We start from the raw sequence: 15,440 nt of genomic DNA on the forward strand, positions 1-15,440 counted from the left end.
GATGTGCTTATAAGATGATTATGGATGCATGACAGGATATAATCTATTTTTTTTAATATATAATTAAATACATTAGGCCAAGTTTATGCTAGTTGATTTGCCTCTGACAGGTTAATAAGAATTTGCCAGATTTTAAGATTTGTGATGGTAAACTGAGAGAATGTGTGTAATGTTTCGGAGGAGAGAACAGGAGACCAGCTGACGGAACCGTGGCAAAATGTGGTAGAAAACTCTCAGCATTTCTTTTTGTCTTTTGATTCACCCCACGCATGGTGAAAACAACACTTTTAATGGTAGTATAATGGTATAAGAAAACTCTGCCACTAGGAAGTCAAGTACTTACTGGCAGGAGTGTATATTAAGATTTGTTTCAGAATCAAATTGGAATTCAACCATGGTTCACTATTATAATATCCAACTGGTGCTTTATTGTATACCCAGCATGATGTGTTAAGGTATTAACCTTTTAGATGGCCTCAAAAAGTCCTGGTAAAAATTAGAAATGTGCTCTGTTGTGCCCATTACTTTAACAGTGGTGTCACAGTGTCCTGACACAGCCTCAGATACACATTTATATCACTACAGCAGGGCAAGAATTTAAAGTACTGAAGGTATAACGCAACATTTTTTTTTGTTTAATTTCCATTAAAAATGTGATCCCGAACACTTACATTTTGAGAAAAAAAACCCACCATAAAGCATTTGGAAACTGTTCTACAACTTGACAGTTTGACATTTCGTTCTTCTGCGATTGCTTTCAATTCGGATTCCATTCACCCCATCAAAAACCTGTACCGTGCAGAGGATGAAAGTTTGGATGGTGTAAGGTTTACCTGAGGTGCCAGGTATAAAAGAGAGACTTTGTGCTTGATAGGTTACAGGTTGTAATTCGGGTTGAGCAAGGGAATGAGTAACACTCGTGTAAAAGTTTGATGTATGGTTGACCAGAGCAACACACTTATAGGCACAAATACCCCTGCCACTGTCTGTCTGTCTTCGATGTTTGTACTATATATGATTCGTGTTATTGCTTTAAAATTAAGCACGCTATATTTTGAGTCGCAGATATCAATTCAACAATCAACATATCAAATCAACAGAATCTAAAAGTTGAGATTACACTCAACATATCTACTTTCATTTGATGCATGTTTTCAACAACATGTATGATAACTGCAGTGGCTAAAATTGATGTGACACATTTCAAATTTTCTCCAGTCCTTTAATACAGCAGCTCCCCTCCCCGTCCCCACCCATGCACTTTTCAATGGCCCGATCTCTCTCTCTCTCTCCTTCTCACTCACTTTCGGGGAGGTGAGCAATTCTGAAGAAGGCAAAGTGATTCCATTCTGTAGGCTAGTTATTAAATTTGTTTGCAAATATCTGCCCCTCTCCGCGCCAACTCTCTGCCTCCCCCCTCCCTTCCGTCTTTTCATCCCTCCCTGCTCTTGGCCCTCTGCCACACTCCTGACTGTCATCAACATTCAGACCAATAAACCTCAAATAGCAGTAAGAAATGGAGAGAGGCAGGCCAATGGAAAGACAAAGAAAGAGGGAGCATAAGCCAAGAGAGAGATCACAAAATAGATTATTTCCTTGGAAAATACCCCACAGCTATATTCTAATACACGAAGCAGTCTTTAATAATCTCCTTTATTGCAGCAATTTGTAACCAAGCCCCTTGGACGGCACTGGAGTGTTGGAAGCGAAGGAGAGAGTTGACTGGTGAAAGCCAGGCAAGATTACACTGATGAAGAAGGCTGGCTGAACCCAGCACTTCTCGTACATCTATTAAGTACAGTGCAAGATGAATATTTATACGGGCGGTAGAGTGGAGAGCAGGGAGTACACACAGAGTCGCATCTCTCTCTCTCTCACATGTGCCACAGGCAAACGTACAAAAGAACAGAAAACTGCCGAATTCTGCTATTTTGCACAACACATGACAAGGTGTTCATATGTAAAAGTTTACCCTAATAATGACCTAATGACTCCAGAGGAATTGATGTGGGAGTGGAGCGGGGATGACACCAGCCAGCACAGAAATGCACGCCCACCCCACTGACAATGAAAATTGGTGGACAAGTGAAATACTCGTGCAACAGACTGGAGCATCAGGCAGAAAGAAAGGATGCCCGAATCGCTGCACCAGTGGAGATCACTGACGAAGAACAGCTAGCGACACATCAGAGGTTAAAAAGGCAGATTTACGCCACATTACGCCTCACTTGACAGGGCAGGAAATCTTACTTGAGAGCTCAGTCAGGACGCAATGCTGGCCTCTCGTAGTGTGAATGGGGTTTACACATTTATTGTTATCAACTGGCAAACTTGTCTGAGCTTCCCTGACAATGGCAAACAGTCTACAACAGTTCTGCCTGCCTGCTCAGAACGGCTCCCCGCCGCTGGAACGCACACAGCTGAAGCAGAAACTACTGGTGTTATGTTGAATTCTGCCTGCCTGCAGAGGATGGTAATCACTGGTGTTCTACATAATGTCATGTACACTTGTTATTAAAGGTAGTTTAAGATAAATTTTAAAAAAAGTGAAGGTGACATAAAGTAGTATGACAGACATGATTTAATGCTGTAATCTGGAAGGAGGAAGGTGAGGAAGAGTGAATGATGCAGATGATCAACAGGCTGGGAGTCATTTAGACTTTTACCACACCATCATTTATGTTATATCCCTCTGCCCCCACTAAAAGTCATATATATAAGCGTCCATAATCTTGATCTCCTGCAGTCACATCACAGATGCCTATAGGGGTTAACACCACACAGAACTCACGAGATGGGAACTGCAGTTTCAAGGTCTCTGTTCAGTATGTTCTTGTCATACTGGTTGCTCAGGGGCTCGAGATCCAATCTTGTATTTACCAAACTCCGCACTTTCCTCATAAAGAAGTAATGACAATAGTGAGTGAAAAACAAATGCATTTTTTACATTTAGTAGCGGTGTGGGCCCATGTATTCATTGATTGTACTTTACTGCATGGCCTTGTATGCTTTCTGTGTGTGTGTGTGTGTGTGTGTGTGTGTGTGTGGGAGGGTGGGTGGGGGGTTGGGTGTGGATAGTCTATTATTACTCGTTTGGCCTGTAGTCGTGCCTCACATGCACAGTGGTGTCGGATTTGAGTGGAATTGTGCACTTGGCTAAAAAATAATTCACGAGAGCCTTTTTACTATTTAATCGGGTGCCATTGATTATAACATTTTGCCCTTATCGTGGTGTGTTTCGTCAGTTGAACTTTGGATGCCTATCTTCTCTCTTTTATTCATGGCTTGTGTTCATGGCTATCAGCACCATGGGTTTACGTGTATGTTGGTCATCGCTCTTCGTTTCCTAAGGTGGTGAAATGCATGCATTTGACTACTGTTTCCAAATTGCTACAGCAACAATTCATGTAGGCCATGGTTTTTACATATGATTTATTTTGGCCGTGGGAGTCGGACATTCCCCTGCTGTCTAGACCATTCATTAGGGCCGATAATATTGGTCATTATATGAGCCTTTCACTGACATATTGGTTTCGGCCTTCATGTTTGCCAATATGCTCCAATATGAAACCTTTTATTTTACAGAATAAAAAATGCAGAAAAGATGTGGATTTATGAAAAAGATTAAATATAACATTTGAAAATGCTGATATGTTTGGCCTTCTCTGAAGGCCTAAACAACTCTGAGTGTTTCTCTCGGACAAACACATTGTCTCCTAGATTCCCAGTGTCATTGACGTCTGATTATGACTATTTATCTCCATACAACATAACATGTAACCGGTTTCATTGTAATGATATAGAACAAATGAGACTCAGTTATGCTTCATAGTCAATGGATGAAGCACGCTTTTGAGGACACCATGTTTCCAGCTCTTTTGATAATATTAGTTCCAACTAGAATGGCACTCATAAACACTTAGAAGTGCATTATAATGACAACCCCCTCACCCCCCAAAGGAAAGAGTATCCTCCTCAATTCAAACAGCTTTTGTGGTAGGTTGAAATGAAGCCTTTGCCACAGGTACATCAGACTCCATCCCTGCTGACAGCCCGGTCAGGATGAGAGGAAATTGACAAATAAAAGTAAAAAGGGAATGTGGGATGAGAGGGGTTTGAAGAGAGGTGAGATATATGAGAGAGCTGTGCTAAACCACTTTTCTCGCCTGAAATCAAAAGTGGAGTGGTTTTCCTTTCTGGTTGTTATAGGTAAGATATGAGGCGGGCTATGCACTCTGACAGGGTAATGCACATGGCTGCTAACAAACAAACACACACACACACACACACACACACACACACACACACAAAGGCAAAGAGGTACACAAGCAGACAGGTGTGTATTTAGGGACAGGTGCAAACAAATAAACATGCACAAACCTGCAGCACCATGATACATAAAGGTCGTTTCAACACACACACACACACACACACACACACACACACACACACACACACACACACACACACACACACACACACACACACACACACACACACACACACACACACACACACACACACACACACACACACACACACACACACACACACTGCAAAAGTATAAGTAGCAGTTTTAAGTGATGACAAGCATGAGTGTACATGAAGATGTGCATGTGTGTGTGTGACCCAGGCAGGAAGGCTGAGGGTTAAGAGAACTGGTTAATGCAGCCGGTTAAATATCTTGGGTGACGTTTGATTCATGTCCCTGAACTTGAGGAAGAGAGGAAAGTGCTGAGTATGAGAAAAAGAAAATATGAGGAGAAGTAAAAAAGGGAGAAGTTTGGTCATCTCAATCTCCTCTAACTTCATGTTTACGTCACATCTTTTCGATCCCTTCTCTCCTTCTCTCAGTGCGTCTCAACACAATAGTGTTTATTTTACACAATTCACCCAGTCTGTTTTAATGTGTTAAACTTGAGATGTTTTACGTTATACATTAATAGTAATTACTAATCGATTGGTCTCTTTGCCAATGTAAAAGTTAGTTCTATAAAGTGTTACTCCATTCAAATTCTTGGTGTAAAACAATGCTTCCCCCTTTTACTATTTTCAGAATAAATCAAAGCTGAAAAAGGGGGGAGCATTGTTTTACACTATATATATATATATATATATATATATATATATATATATATATATTAGGGGTGCAACAATACACATATTTAAAAATAAAAATATGAAGGAAAATTTGCAGCTCAAAATAATTTCATCACGACAGGAATAGAGTTTACAGCAGCGTGCTGCCATTTCTTTCAGGCAGGGGATTTAGTTACGGGGGTAGGAATGAAGCAAAATAAACAGCAAACTACAAACTTAGAGAGAATGAACAAGAAATGCGAGGGAGAGTATGCAAAGAGATTTTAAGGCATGAATGCAACGGCATAAGGATCACTGATCAAGACACTGATGCAGCGAAAGACGGGAGATGGTGAGGGAAAAAGTGAGAGGATGTGGATTAGATGTGAAGGATTTAATGAAAGCAGGCAAAGTGGAACGAGTAAAAAAAAAAGAGAGAAGATATCTGGGCAGTGATGAGGAGGCAGTGGGTAGTGCACCCAGGCATGGCTCAGGGGCCAGGAATCGGCAGTAAACATTTAGTGAGGCACAGATGAAAGTCCGTGGGACTGTCGGACACTAGATTGTCTCCTCTCTCTCCTTTTGAGCTGTGCGCTGAGCCGCCCTCCGCCTTTTTTTTTAGGGAGTCGTCTGCCAAATTGGATCAATAAGTAATTAACACTCCGGCTCTTTGCTGGTAAGTTCTCTTCCTTCCTTTCTCTTTTACTCTGTCTCTCAAGATTGCCCCTTGGACACGGACAAACACCCTTGCTCGCACAACATCAAGTACAAACACACAAACATGGACCGAAAGAAAGGGGTGAGAGGTTCAGCCATGCGCAAATTTACACACACTTTACATCTTGGGGGCCTCTACTGTGCTCATGGGGCTTGTGAGTGCAGGCAGCGCGGGTATCAATTCCCCGCTGTCTTGAAAAAGGCTCTCTGTTCCGTCCGAATACCCACCGACTCGGTCTCGTGTTGGCAGGACAAGCAGGGCGAACCGTGCTTGACCAGTTTAGCTAAAAATAAAAGCATGAATGACAAGCATCGGAGGCGCGTGCTGTATATACAGTACACCAATCAATGCTAACTTTGGTTGTGGTGACACTTCATCATTAAGTCTTTTATACCATAAGATGGCGAATGATTGGTTTATCATATATATAAACGATAAGTACCAGAGCGATATGCAGCATCGGTAGGAGTAGTAGTACCATTAAAATCTTAATGATTCGATTTAAATATTATGAAGATTTCCAATAAAAGTGATTATTTCCCTCATACTGCACGTTTGATATGTTTCCTGTAAGTTCAGGAAAAAGTGAAGATGTCCAGGCAGACGGCAGCAAAATGCAGGAGAGAGACTTTCAGGCAAGGGACTACAAGCGGCACAAGATGACGAGATAGGACCGGCCCTAAATTGAGAGAGAGATTTGTAACTACAAAGATCAGAGCGGCATTTACCACCTGTTGAGGTCAGTTGGACTCTCTCAGGGTCAAGTCGCAGCCTGTTACACATCAGTGTCAATGCCCTGCACACACTGACCAAGACAATTAGGTGAGGCCTTGAGATATCTGCAATTGGATAGATAGGAGTCGGACATGAAATGTTAGAAGGAGAGAGACAGGTGAAGACATATGCTAACAGGGAAAAGATTACAAAAAATAAAGAAAGGCAACAACAGTAAAGACAGAAAGACATGGAGAGAGAGAGAGATGAGAGATAACAACAGCCTGGGGACAAGCGAGGATTGATGTGTGAGGATTCATTGCGGAGCTCCGTCATCAATCCTATTGGCTAATCAGATGTATGGCTGAATTATTGATGAGTGAAGCTCATCAATAATTGCAGTTATGCTCCTTTGGGCCACAGACCATAGAGGCGGAGGGAATCAGAGCGAGTGGCTCAAAAAGAACATTCACCCAGTCATAACACTCACAGACACACTGAAATAGAAGGATATAGAAATATAGAAATAAAGAGTAATTTAATTCATGAATGAGTCCATACACACTGAAGCATAGAATACAAATGTAAAAAAAACTACATCTTTGTATACACAGAATAATTAATATTGACTCATATTGAACTCCTTTCCCCTAATCTAGGTCTGCAAGTTCCACTGTATATTTTATGTTCTAACTTTAATCTTGGCAGAAAAAGCCAGTTGTACAATATATTTTCTCCCTTTGTAACATCTATTTGGAAAGTGTCAAATAATATCAAAAACCAGCTGCAATGCAAAATGTACAGTACATCATCATCAATATGAAGCATACTAACTGTGGGAGGGTGGAAGTCATTATGCACCAACTTTCTGGGATTTGTACAAACCACTTAAACATACGAGAGCTCAAAACACGCCAACCCATCCTCAGATTCAGAAAAAACTATGATGACCTCCTTGAAACCCAAACAATGCCATCCTCTAAATCAGGGTTTGGGAACCTCTGATCACAGTTAAGCTTGTGAGACATTTCAAAAACATTTCATAGACATTTCATGAGTCGGCATTATAAGATAATGGCATTCAAAAGCAGACTAATGTATCGTTTCCACCTGTATGCCTATTGGAGTCGAGGTCAGGGTAAACACAACATGGACAATGGACAACTGATTTTTTTAAAGATAAGCCTGTGTGCCTTCTTTGTTGGGGCACGGATGCAGTGATGTAAATTGTTCAAGTTTCATGCCTGGCGTTGTAATGGTTAGGGAGTTTTGGCAGCGTCATTTCACAAAAGTCCAAGAGCAAAAGTAGATATCTAAAGAGCACACAAGAGCTAGAAGAACTATAAAAAGTAAAATTGCCCCCAAGTGCCAGCTTGAGTATTTGGCAAGTTGCAAGTATGGTGATACTGGACGTATTGTATATGTTCACAGACAACATATTTTTGTTCTGCCAGAACATTCAATCAATCTTGCAGTACAATATCCATTTGTAGCACAGCATTACTGCACTGTCTTATACATCTGTTCATCACTATACCTTGTTAAGGTTGAAGAGAGGCTATCTGGTTCAACACAGGAAGTGTGTTTTCAGACAAAATTTGTTAATTTGCATTCAACCGAACCAAAATAGTTTCCCAAACCTTAACCAAAGCACTTTACTTGCCTAAACCAATAACCACAGACGGGACGATGCAAACTCTGGTGCAATTTGTTTGCCCATAATCCACCACGACCACTTCTGAGCAAATCTGCTACCATTAATAAATGTAGAGCTTCACTCATTCAAAAATGATGCTCCCTCTGAACACAATCGAGACTGTGATTATGCTTCCTTGCAACATAAGACGTGGTTGTATTCGCATTTGCCCCCCCCCAATTCATTCGTTTAACGGTTAAAGAAAAAGTTTTCTTTTGTTTCTCTTTCAGTTGTTGCATTGCAGAATCATACTGACAATCTCACCTGAAAAAGTGCCACTTTAACTGAACTCTATAGTCACCTCCCCATTGAGTCGTCTCATTTTTGATTAACCTTTCCTCTTCCCCCAATGATTCTTCCGATGTTCCTCTCTCTGGCTTAAATACTCCGATGTTGAAAAGGGGTCCACTGTGCTCAAAAACACTGCAGGGCAGCTTGTAATGAGGAGCCGTACACATTACTCCAGCCTGGTCTTCTCTGCACTGGTGTTCAATTCGTGCTAGGGCTGTTTTAAAAAGTGCTCTTCTCTTAATGTATAAAATATTACATGGTCTTGCTGCAGCATACTTAATGAACCTCATGACCCCTTACATTTCTGCGTGTGTTTTCAGATCTCAGCAGGGAGGCATCCTCGTTATCCCGAGAACTAAGACAACATCCTGAGGTAACACACGCACACACACACGTCCTCCATTAAATCTGTGTGTAATTGGTAGTTTAAACTGACTAACAAGGTGTCGGATAGTCTGAAAATATTTGCTATATTCGGGCATATTTTCACACCCGCTGAACAGTAAGGATGGTCGCCTTCTAAACGCATGAGCAGCCAGTTGAGGATCCTATCGCTACATTAGCTTATTGAACAAGATAACTCTAGCCTTCGCGAACGTTGGATGTGGAGCACAAACAGATGGCAGATGGCGCAAATCGCAAACAACGACCATAACATTTCAGGACATGGTCATTTTACGGACATGTTGATGAAATACAGTTCATAATTGAAACTCGCTGATAACGTCTTTGACCTGCTTAGATACCTTTCAGGTGTTTCCTCTTTCTTTTGAGATGCTCTGTGAGATCATTCACATACTGGTTTATGGTTGTATAAACCTTGTTCCCGATGATCTGCCTCAAACGCAATGACATTTTTGAAGCGGCAGGGTATTACGACTTATGTGGTCATTTTTAAAGATCGCAGACCTCTAGCGGTTGTTATGTAATAAGCAGCTACAGGTCATCGGTGGTAAAGTTTGTGTAGTTCAATGGATTGCTTGTATTCTGAAAATAATCGCCCTGATTCTCTGCCAAGTCACCGTTACCATGACCCTTATCTTAACAAGCTCATTAACCATGCTTCTACAACTATTTGAAAAAGTCCTTGTCAGAGGATTTAAATGACCTGAATGGTGAAATGGAGCAGCAGTAAGTCAGTAATATATCATGGAGTTAACAATGTAGAGCTATAAAAGTGATACATCAACCATTGGTGTGGTCAAATGTCAAGGCCCGGTCAGAAACGTCACCTACATTACTGAATATTTGACTTCACTGAAGATAACGGAGAGCCGATCCCAGCTGACATTGGGCGACAGGCGGGTCACAGCCTGGGCCGGTGTGCAGAGAGCGAAAAACAACCATCCACTCTCACATTCACACCTGCGGTCAATTTAGCCAGTGACTGTGTTTGCCCTCAAAAATACTGACTTTGTCATGGGGGAACCAAAATCCAATGCAAACAAAATAGGCCCCAGAGCACAACCCTGAGGGCAAAGCAAAGAAAACTGTCTCCGCTGTGCATCATAACCATGTGGAGCCCTTTTACCCGAGCACAAGGACAAGCAAGGTTGGGCCCACGAGTATCTGTGGCAGGGACCTTTCATGCTTCACGTGGACTCCAGCCATCGTTTTTCTGGCCGTCTTCTCTCAGAATATGTCAGATCTTTTTATGGTGCAGGCACCAGCAGGGGTCACTATGGTGACTGGCATATAGAATAAACACATGGGATATGTCTGTCATTGAGATGAGATGTTGAACACAACAAACAGAAAAGCCCACTCTTACAACTGTGTGTAGATGTCAGTGTTTTCATCTCACAAGGCTGCAAATTCAAAAACTTGCCAACTATACTAGCACAGATCTCAAAAATGCAAAAAAGAAAGAAACCATCAGGTAGTGTTATAAAGAGGCTTCGGCAACTTCTGCCTCTATAAAACTTTTCCTGGGAGATAATTTTGCTTAATTTGTCGGGCCTAAGAACAGATCTGCCAACTGCTCTCCAGGGTAAAGAGGAACATATGTTGTCAGTAACAACAAGTGAATACTGATTCTGGTACCAGCCTGACAAAGCAATTTCTGATGGGAGATTAGGCAGCTGCACGGTCACATTAACAAATACTAACAAGCACTTTCATAATTAGGACACATTTATAAAATACAGGAGATGGGGGGGAGATATGTTTAAAGTTTAAAGTGACAGTGATCAATATTTTTTAGAAAAACAATGGATAAAATGAATGGACGGTTTCTAGACTCTAGGATTTTTGATGTATCTGAGCTCTGGACACACGTTGAAACGTGTTTCAAACTGAAGGTCAAAAAGATGAAAAGTGGAATAAATACATTTTTCAATGAATGTGGACTATATACAAAATATGCTTATGCATTACTTTGCCATAAAATGCATGCATGCACATGCCTGACGTTTTCCTTCAGTTGCACAGCATACAAAATCATACTTCCCCCAAGAGTGAGCAGTTCAACCTCCAAACCTGAAAGGACTGTACAGTTGATCGACTCCCTTCTCACTATTTACTTTTCTCGTATGAGTTCTGTGACTCCGGCTTAACTCGCTGACCCTCAACTCAAACCTCTATATTCTTCTGAATCTTAAATCCAAAGACTGACTTCTCTCTCTCCATCTCTCTCTCTCGCTGCCTCTCTCTCCAAATGGAAGTTGAAATGAATCTGAATTAATGAATATCATTACAGCCTCTTAAATAGCTGCACTGTATTACTAACCCTTCTCGGCTTTATCTCCCTCTGCACATGGGTCCCTGACAACCAAACCTTTCTGGAAGATACAGATAGAATGGGCTAACTTCTGTTTTACTCCCCCCCCCCCCCCCCCCCCCCCCATCCAAATGGAAGAAAATGCTCACTCTGTCTTTCAGCGGTCGAGCAAGGCATGCCATAATGAGTTTTGTGCTTAACGATGGTAGTCTAATGCCAGCCGACATGTTTTTACTGCTGATATCAGTGTCCTACAGTCTGTTCACTTTCAGGCAAGATGAGCCACCCAGTGAATAACATTTTACATTGTTTTAAAATGGGCTTGATATTGTATGTTTGTGTTTTTCCTTTTTCCCCCTACGGAGATGGTTGAATTATGAATTGAATTTTCTTTCTTTGAGGATTCATTTGCCACTTATTTTCAAGCAGCCACGAGTTGTTCTTCCAAAAAACACCCCAAAAAACAAATAGCACTTTTCTAAATAACATTGCAAATTGGTCTGCCAAAATTGGAGTCCTTAAATATTATTTATCGGAATTGATATTATCTGTTTATTTGAGGACGGGGCAATGAGTATTATTCAATGTTTTCTCAAAGACAATTTAAATGTACTTGAAATTAAAAAACACAATCTTCTGTAAGTATAACATGATGAGTGACAGTCATTAGTGAGAGTCTTTTTTTTTAAAAAACTATTTTTTTTTATTTTTAGTTCACTGGAGAAAGTCATTAATGCTTTTACCAAGTCTGACTGTTTCAAAATACTTCAAACTACAACATTAGTCCACAAACTTAATGAAATTACACATAACTGCTATTCTATGTCAGGTTCAGAATTTATTTCAAGTTTGTCCTGCTCAACAATATATATATTTTTATATATATAAACTATTAAATCAAATTGTACATAATTGCACATATTCACAAGTCCAACAACTCTCTAGCCTATAGGTTATCATTGCCATCAGATATTTGGTAGTACATTAAGCCCTGGTAAGATAAGAAATGCCTTGAAATTAAATGCAGATATGGGGATATATTACTATATGACTGATTTGACTGATTAAATAATATTGACATGAAGTATCTTTTCCACAATCTCTTAACGGGACATAATTATGCATAGCGTCTTGAATTGTCCTAGATTCCGTCATATTCTATAATCGCAGATTGATCATATCAAGCTTGAACTTTAGATTTTTCACTAAATTGGGATTTGCTGAACACGTGCGTTTCTGTGTGCGCGTGCGTGTGTGTGTGTGTGTGAGTGTGTGTGTTTTTCTTCCTCGCTCCTGATCAATGGCCCCTGCCTGTGCTTCAGCTGTCTTGTAATTACAACACTGTCTGCGACGTCTGAGTGTTTAAAAGATCAAACGCCGTCTCCATCCTCTCACGAGGCGCAGATCTAAGAGGAGTCAATTGTTTCTGTAAAATGTCACGTGTGTTGATGCCACGCAATCTTCTTTTTTTTTCCTTCTTCCCCAATCACTTTTTTTATACCCTGTTTGGCTTTGTGTACGGGGAACGAACCAGTAAAATGTCACCGGCACTCAGAAGTGATATTGAGCAGAGGACAGCAGGTGGGATAGGTCGAGGAGGCGAGACAAGCACGCTAGCAAGTAAACAAGACTGAGAGAAAAGGAAGACCAGCAAATGTGGTGTGAAAGGTAGGTGTGACAGCATATGGCTATTGAACAACTCTGGCTTCCACACAAGTTGAAGTGATTAAAAAGTGTGCAATGAAATTGCATACTTGATTAAATCTTTTTTTTAAATTAATATTTACACTTGAATCAGTCAGAAATAGTTTTGCTGATTGTGGACTGGTCATAGGCTTAATCAGAGAGGCGGCCGGACAGGCTGTTTGGCAATCAGTTCATGATTTGGAGAAAACACAACACGGTGTAATGCATCATTTTGGAACACACACACATTACCATGGCTAGACACGTACGCCGCAACTTCACATGGAATTTCGGCGTTAAAGCAAAATTGCACAAGTTACCTGAACAAAGCGAAAATCGCATTTTGCCAGGTCCGGACTCAACGCTCGCTGAATGAGGCCCCACTGCTGTACGCTGCCCACGTCATTCTGAGGCAGCAGCTGAGCGAGGCATTGAATCCCATTTAGGATTGTGGCAGCGATGACCATAAGAATACTGAACCCTAAGGAAAGAGCAGGAAGCAACGCAAAACTCACAGTGATTCTAGAAAAAAACGACTCACAGATCGGACTGTTTCTAATACCCTCCCGCTTGTATTTCTACAGCTAATAAAAGGTATTGTCGCTTCAACATAAACGTGTGTCATGTTTTGGGATACCGGCCGGGACGATTGATGCTGTCATTAATCCTGGGAGGAAAGTGTGCAATCACGGCTGTATGTGTGGTTCAGTGACATCGTAGACCAGATTAGTACGTGTGCACAATATACCTTTGAGGTGTGGAGATAAATTAGTCCAGAGAAATGCAATGCATAGGGCAAATTTACATTATACAGACACAGCAATACAGCTACAAGGATACATATTATGCTTTTTCAGTGATCATTCCCCTTTCCTCTAGTGTGTCATATAGTTTATTTCAACATGTAATAGGTCTGCAAAGTTGAATAGCCCAAAGTCAAGGGAGGACAGAGGAGTTGCAGGAACCGACAGCATGAGGAAACTGAGGGGTTTCGGGAACATTAGAGCACAGTAACCTTTTCAAGTAATAACCCAAATCAAAATCATGAACCTGAATATAAGAATATATATATATATATAACGAACAGTTTTTCCATAAAGCCAAGCTATATACAGAAAAGAGCTGTATTTATACATGCAAGATTACTATTATCTCCTGTGCGTACAGTAGTGCAAGGGTGCATAGAAGGACACATTTTTGCTGGAATAAACCATATGCACAATAATTGGGGCATAACCTTCTCCAGAGGAACCTAATCTGGCCTTGGTTCCGACACAATTGGGCCAAATCTCTCATCAGTTTTCTTCAACATGAAGCAGTATATAGCCATACAGCATATTCAAAGAACGGTTAGAAAACTCGGCTACACCTCAATATCAACCATTTACACCCATGTGAATCACAATGAAAACAACAAGCAACTAAATCAGCATATCGCGCGAACACACGAGAAATTGAACATGTCCGATATGTCCACACGTGACAGTTGTGATATTCCAAGCTGACAACACAAGCTACATATCAACTGAGAGCTCCGAGTTCACTGATTCCAATAGTGTGTTTATTATAACTGTCCGATCAACTGTCATCGAATAAGCTGCCGGAGAAGAAGGAAGAAGAGCAAAAAAAAAAAAAAAAAAAATGTTCGAATCAAAGAGTGACATCACACAAGGCTACCTGCTAAACATGAAGCTATGAAGCCACGCGGCATCTGCACAGAACGGGGAGACGCTCGGCTGCACGCCGGCGTCAACCCCCTTCACCGACACCAAACACAATTAAAACATCGAGCAACCAAGTCAGCATATCACACAGACACGACAACTTGACATGATAACACATCACCGATGTCAGCTTTGATAGCTGCTGCTACCAACATGCTAACAACGCAAGCTACACGTCATGCTAACTGCCCGGCCTCTGCAGATTCCAACGCTGTCCTAACTCTGACTCTCCGATAAACATTCAGCTGACCAGCCGCCGACCAATGTTCGTATCAACACAGCGACGCACATGAATCATGTCTTACCGTCGGAGTAGTCGCGGGAAAAGTTGTGTTTTGATCCATAAATCCGCTTCCGTTAGCTTAGCACAAAGAACGCTCGTCATTTCAAGATGTTAATCCGCCTGGTCCGTCCTCTAGACTACGCAGGCGGAAGTCGCATGTCAAATGGTGTTGGGGGAAAACGGCCACAGAGGGTTCGCTCTGTCACAGATAGCGAATGGTGTCCCTGGGAGGGATTTTGGCGCTGTCCGACGATTCTACTGGCTCTGACGGTTCTTTACACGTGTCAATCACCCAGCTTGACCAATGCGCTGCTGAGATACACGCATTTCTACTTTTAAGTTGAGTCTGTTCGAAGGTCTGACGACCACAACAAAGATCGTTTATGGAGAGACAGATGCTCACCCGTCTTCATTAAAACAGTTATATTAGATGTGATGCACACTGACTGACCATGTGCCTACTAAAGCCTGTAACTTTGCCCTGATTCACTTTATCAGGATGGAATTTGGCACAGATTATGTTCAGATGT

General features: G+C 41.4%; 1 protein-coding gene across 3 annotated transcripts in view; it reads right to left on the minus strand.

Annotated features, from left to right (window-relative positions):
- Nucleotides 1-15,226, minus strand: part of scn2b (sodium channel, voltage-gated, type II, beta) — a 139,937-nt gene extending 124,711 nt beyond the window's left edge. For all 3 annotated transcript variants that reach the window (XR_004789704.2, XR_004789703.2, XM_035622096.2), the window contains exon 1: nt 14,933-15,226. Coding sequence is in view for 1 of the 3 variants with exons in the window: in XM_035622096.2 (XP_035477989.1) it covers nt 14,933-15,012 (80 nt within the window). In the remaining 2 variants the exon portion in view is untranslated. The remainder of the gene's footprint in view (nt 1-14,932) is intronic.
- Between the last annotated feature and the right edge of the window lie 214 nt (nt 15,227-15,440).

Source organism: Scophthalmus maximus, chromosome 11 (assembly GCF_022379125.1).
Source record: "Scophthalmus maximus strain ysfricsl-2021 chromosome 11, ASM2237912v1, whole genome shotgun sequence".
In the NCBI taxonomy this organism is placed as follows: domain Eukaryota; kingdom Metazoa; phylum Chordata; class Actinopteri; order Pleuronectiformes; family Scophthalmidae; genus Scophthalmus; species Scophthalmus maximus.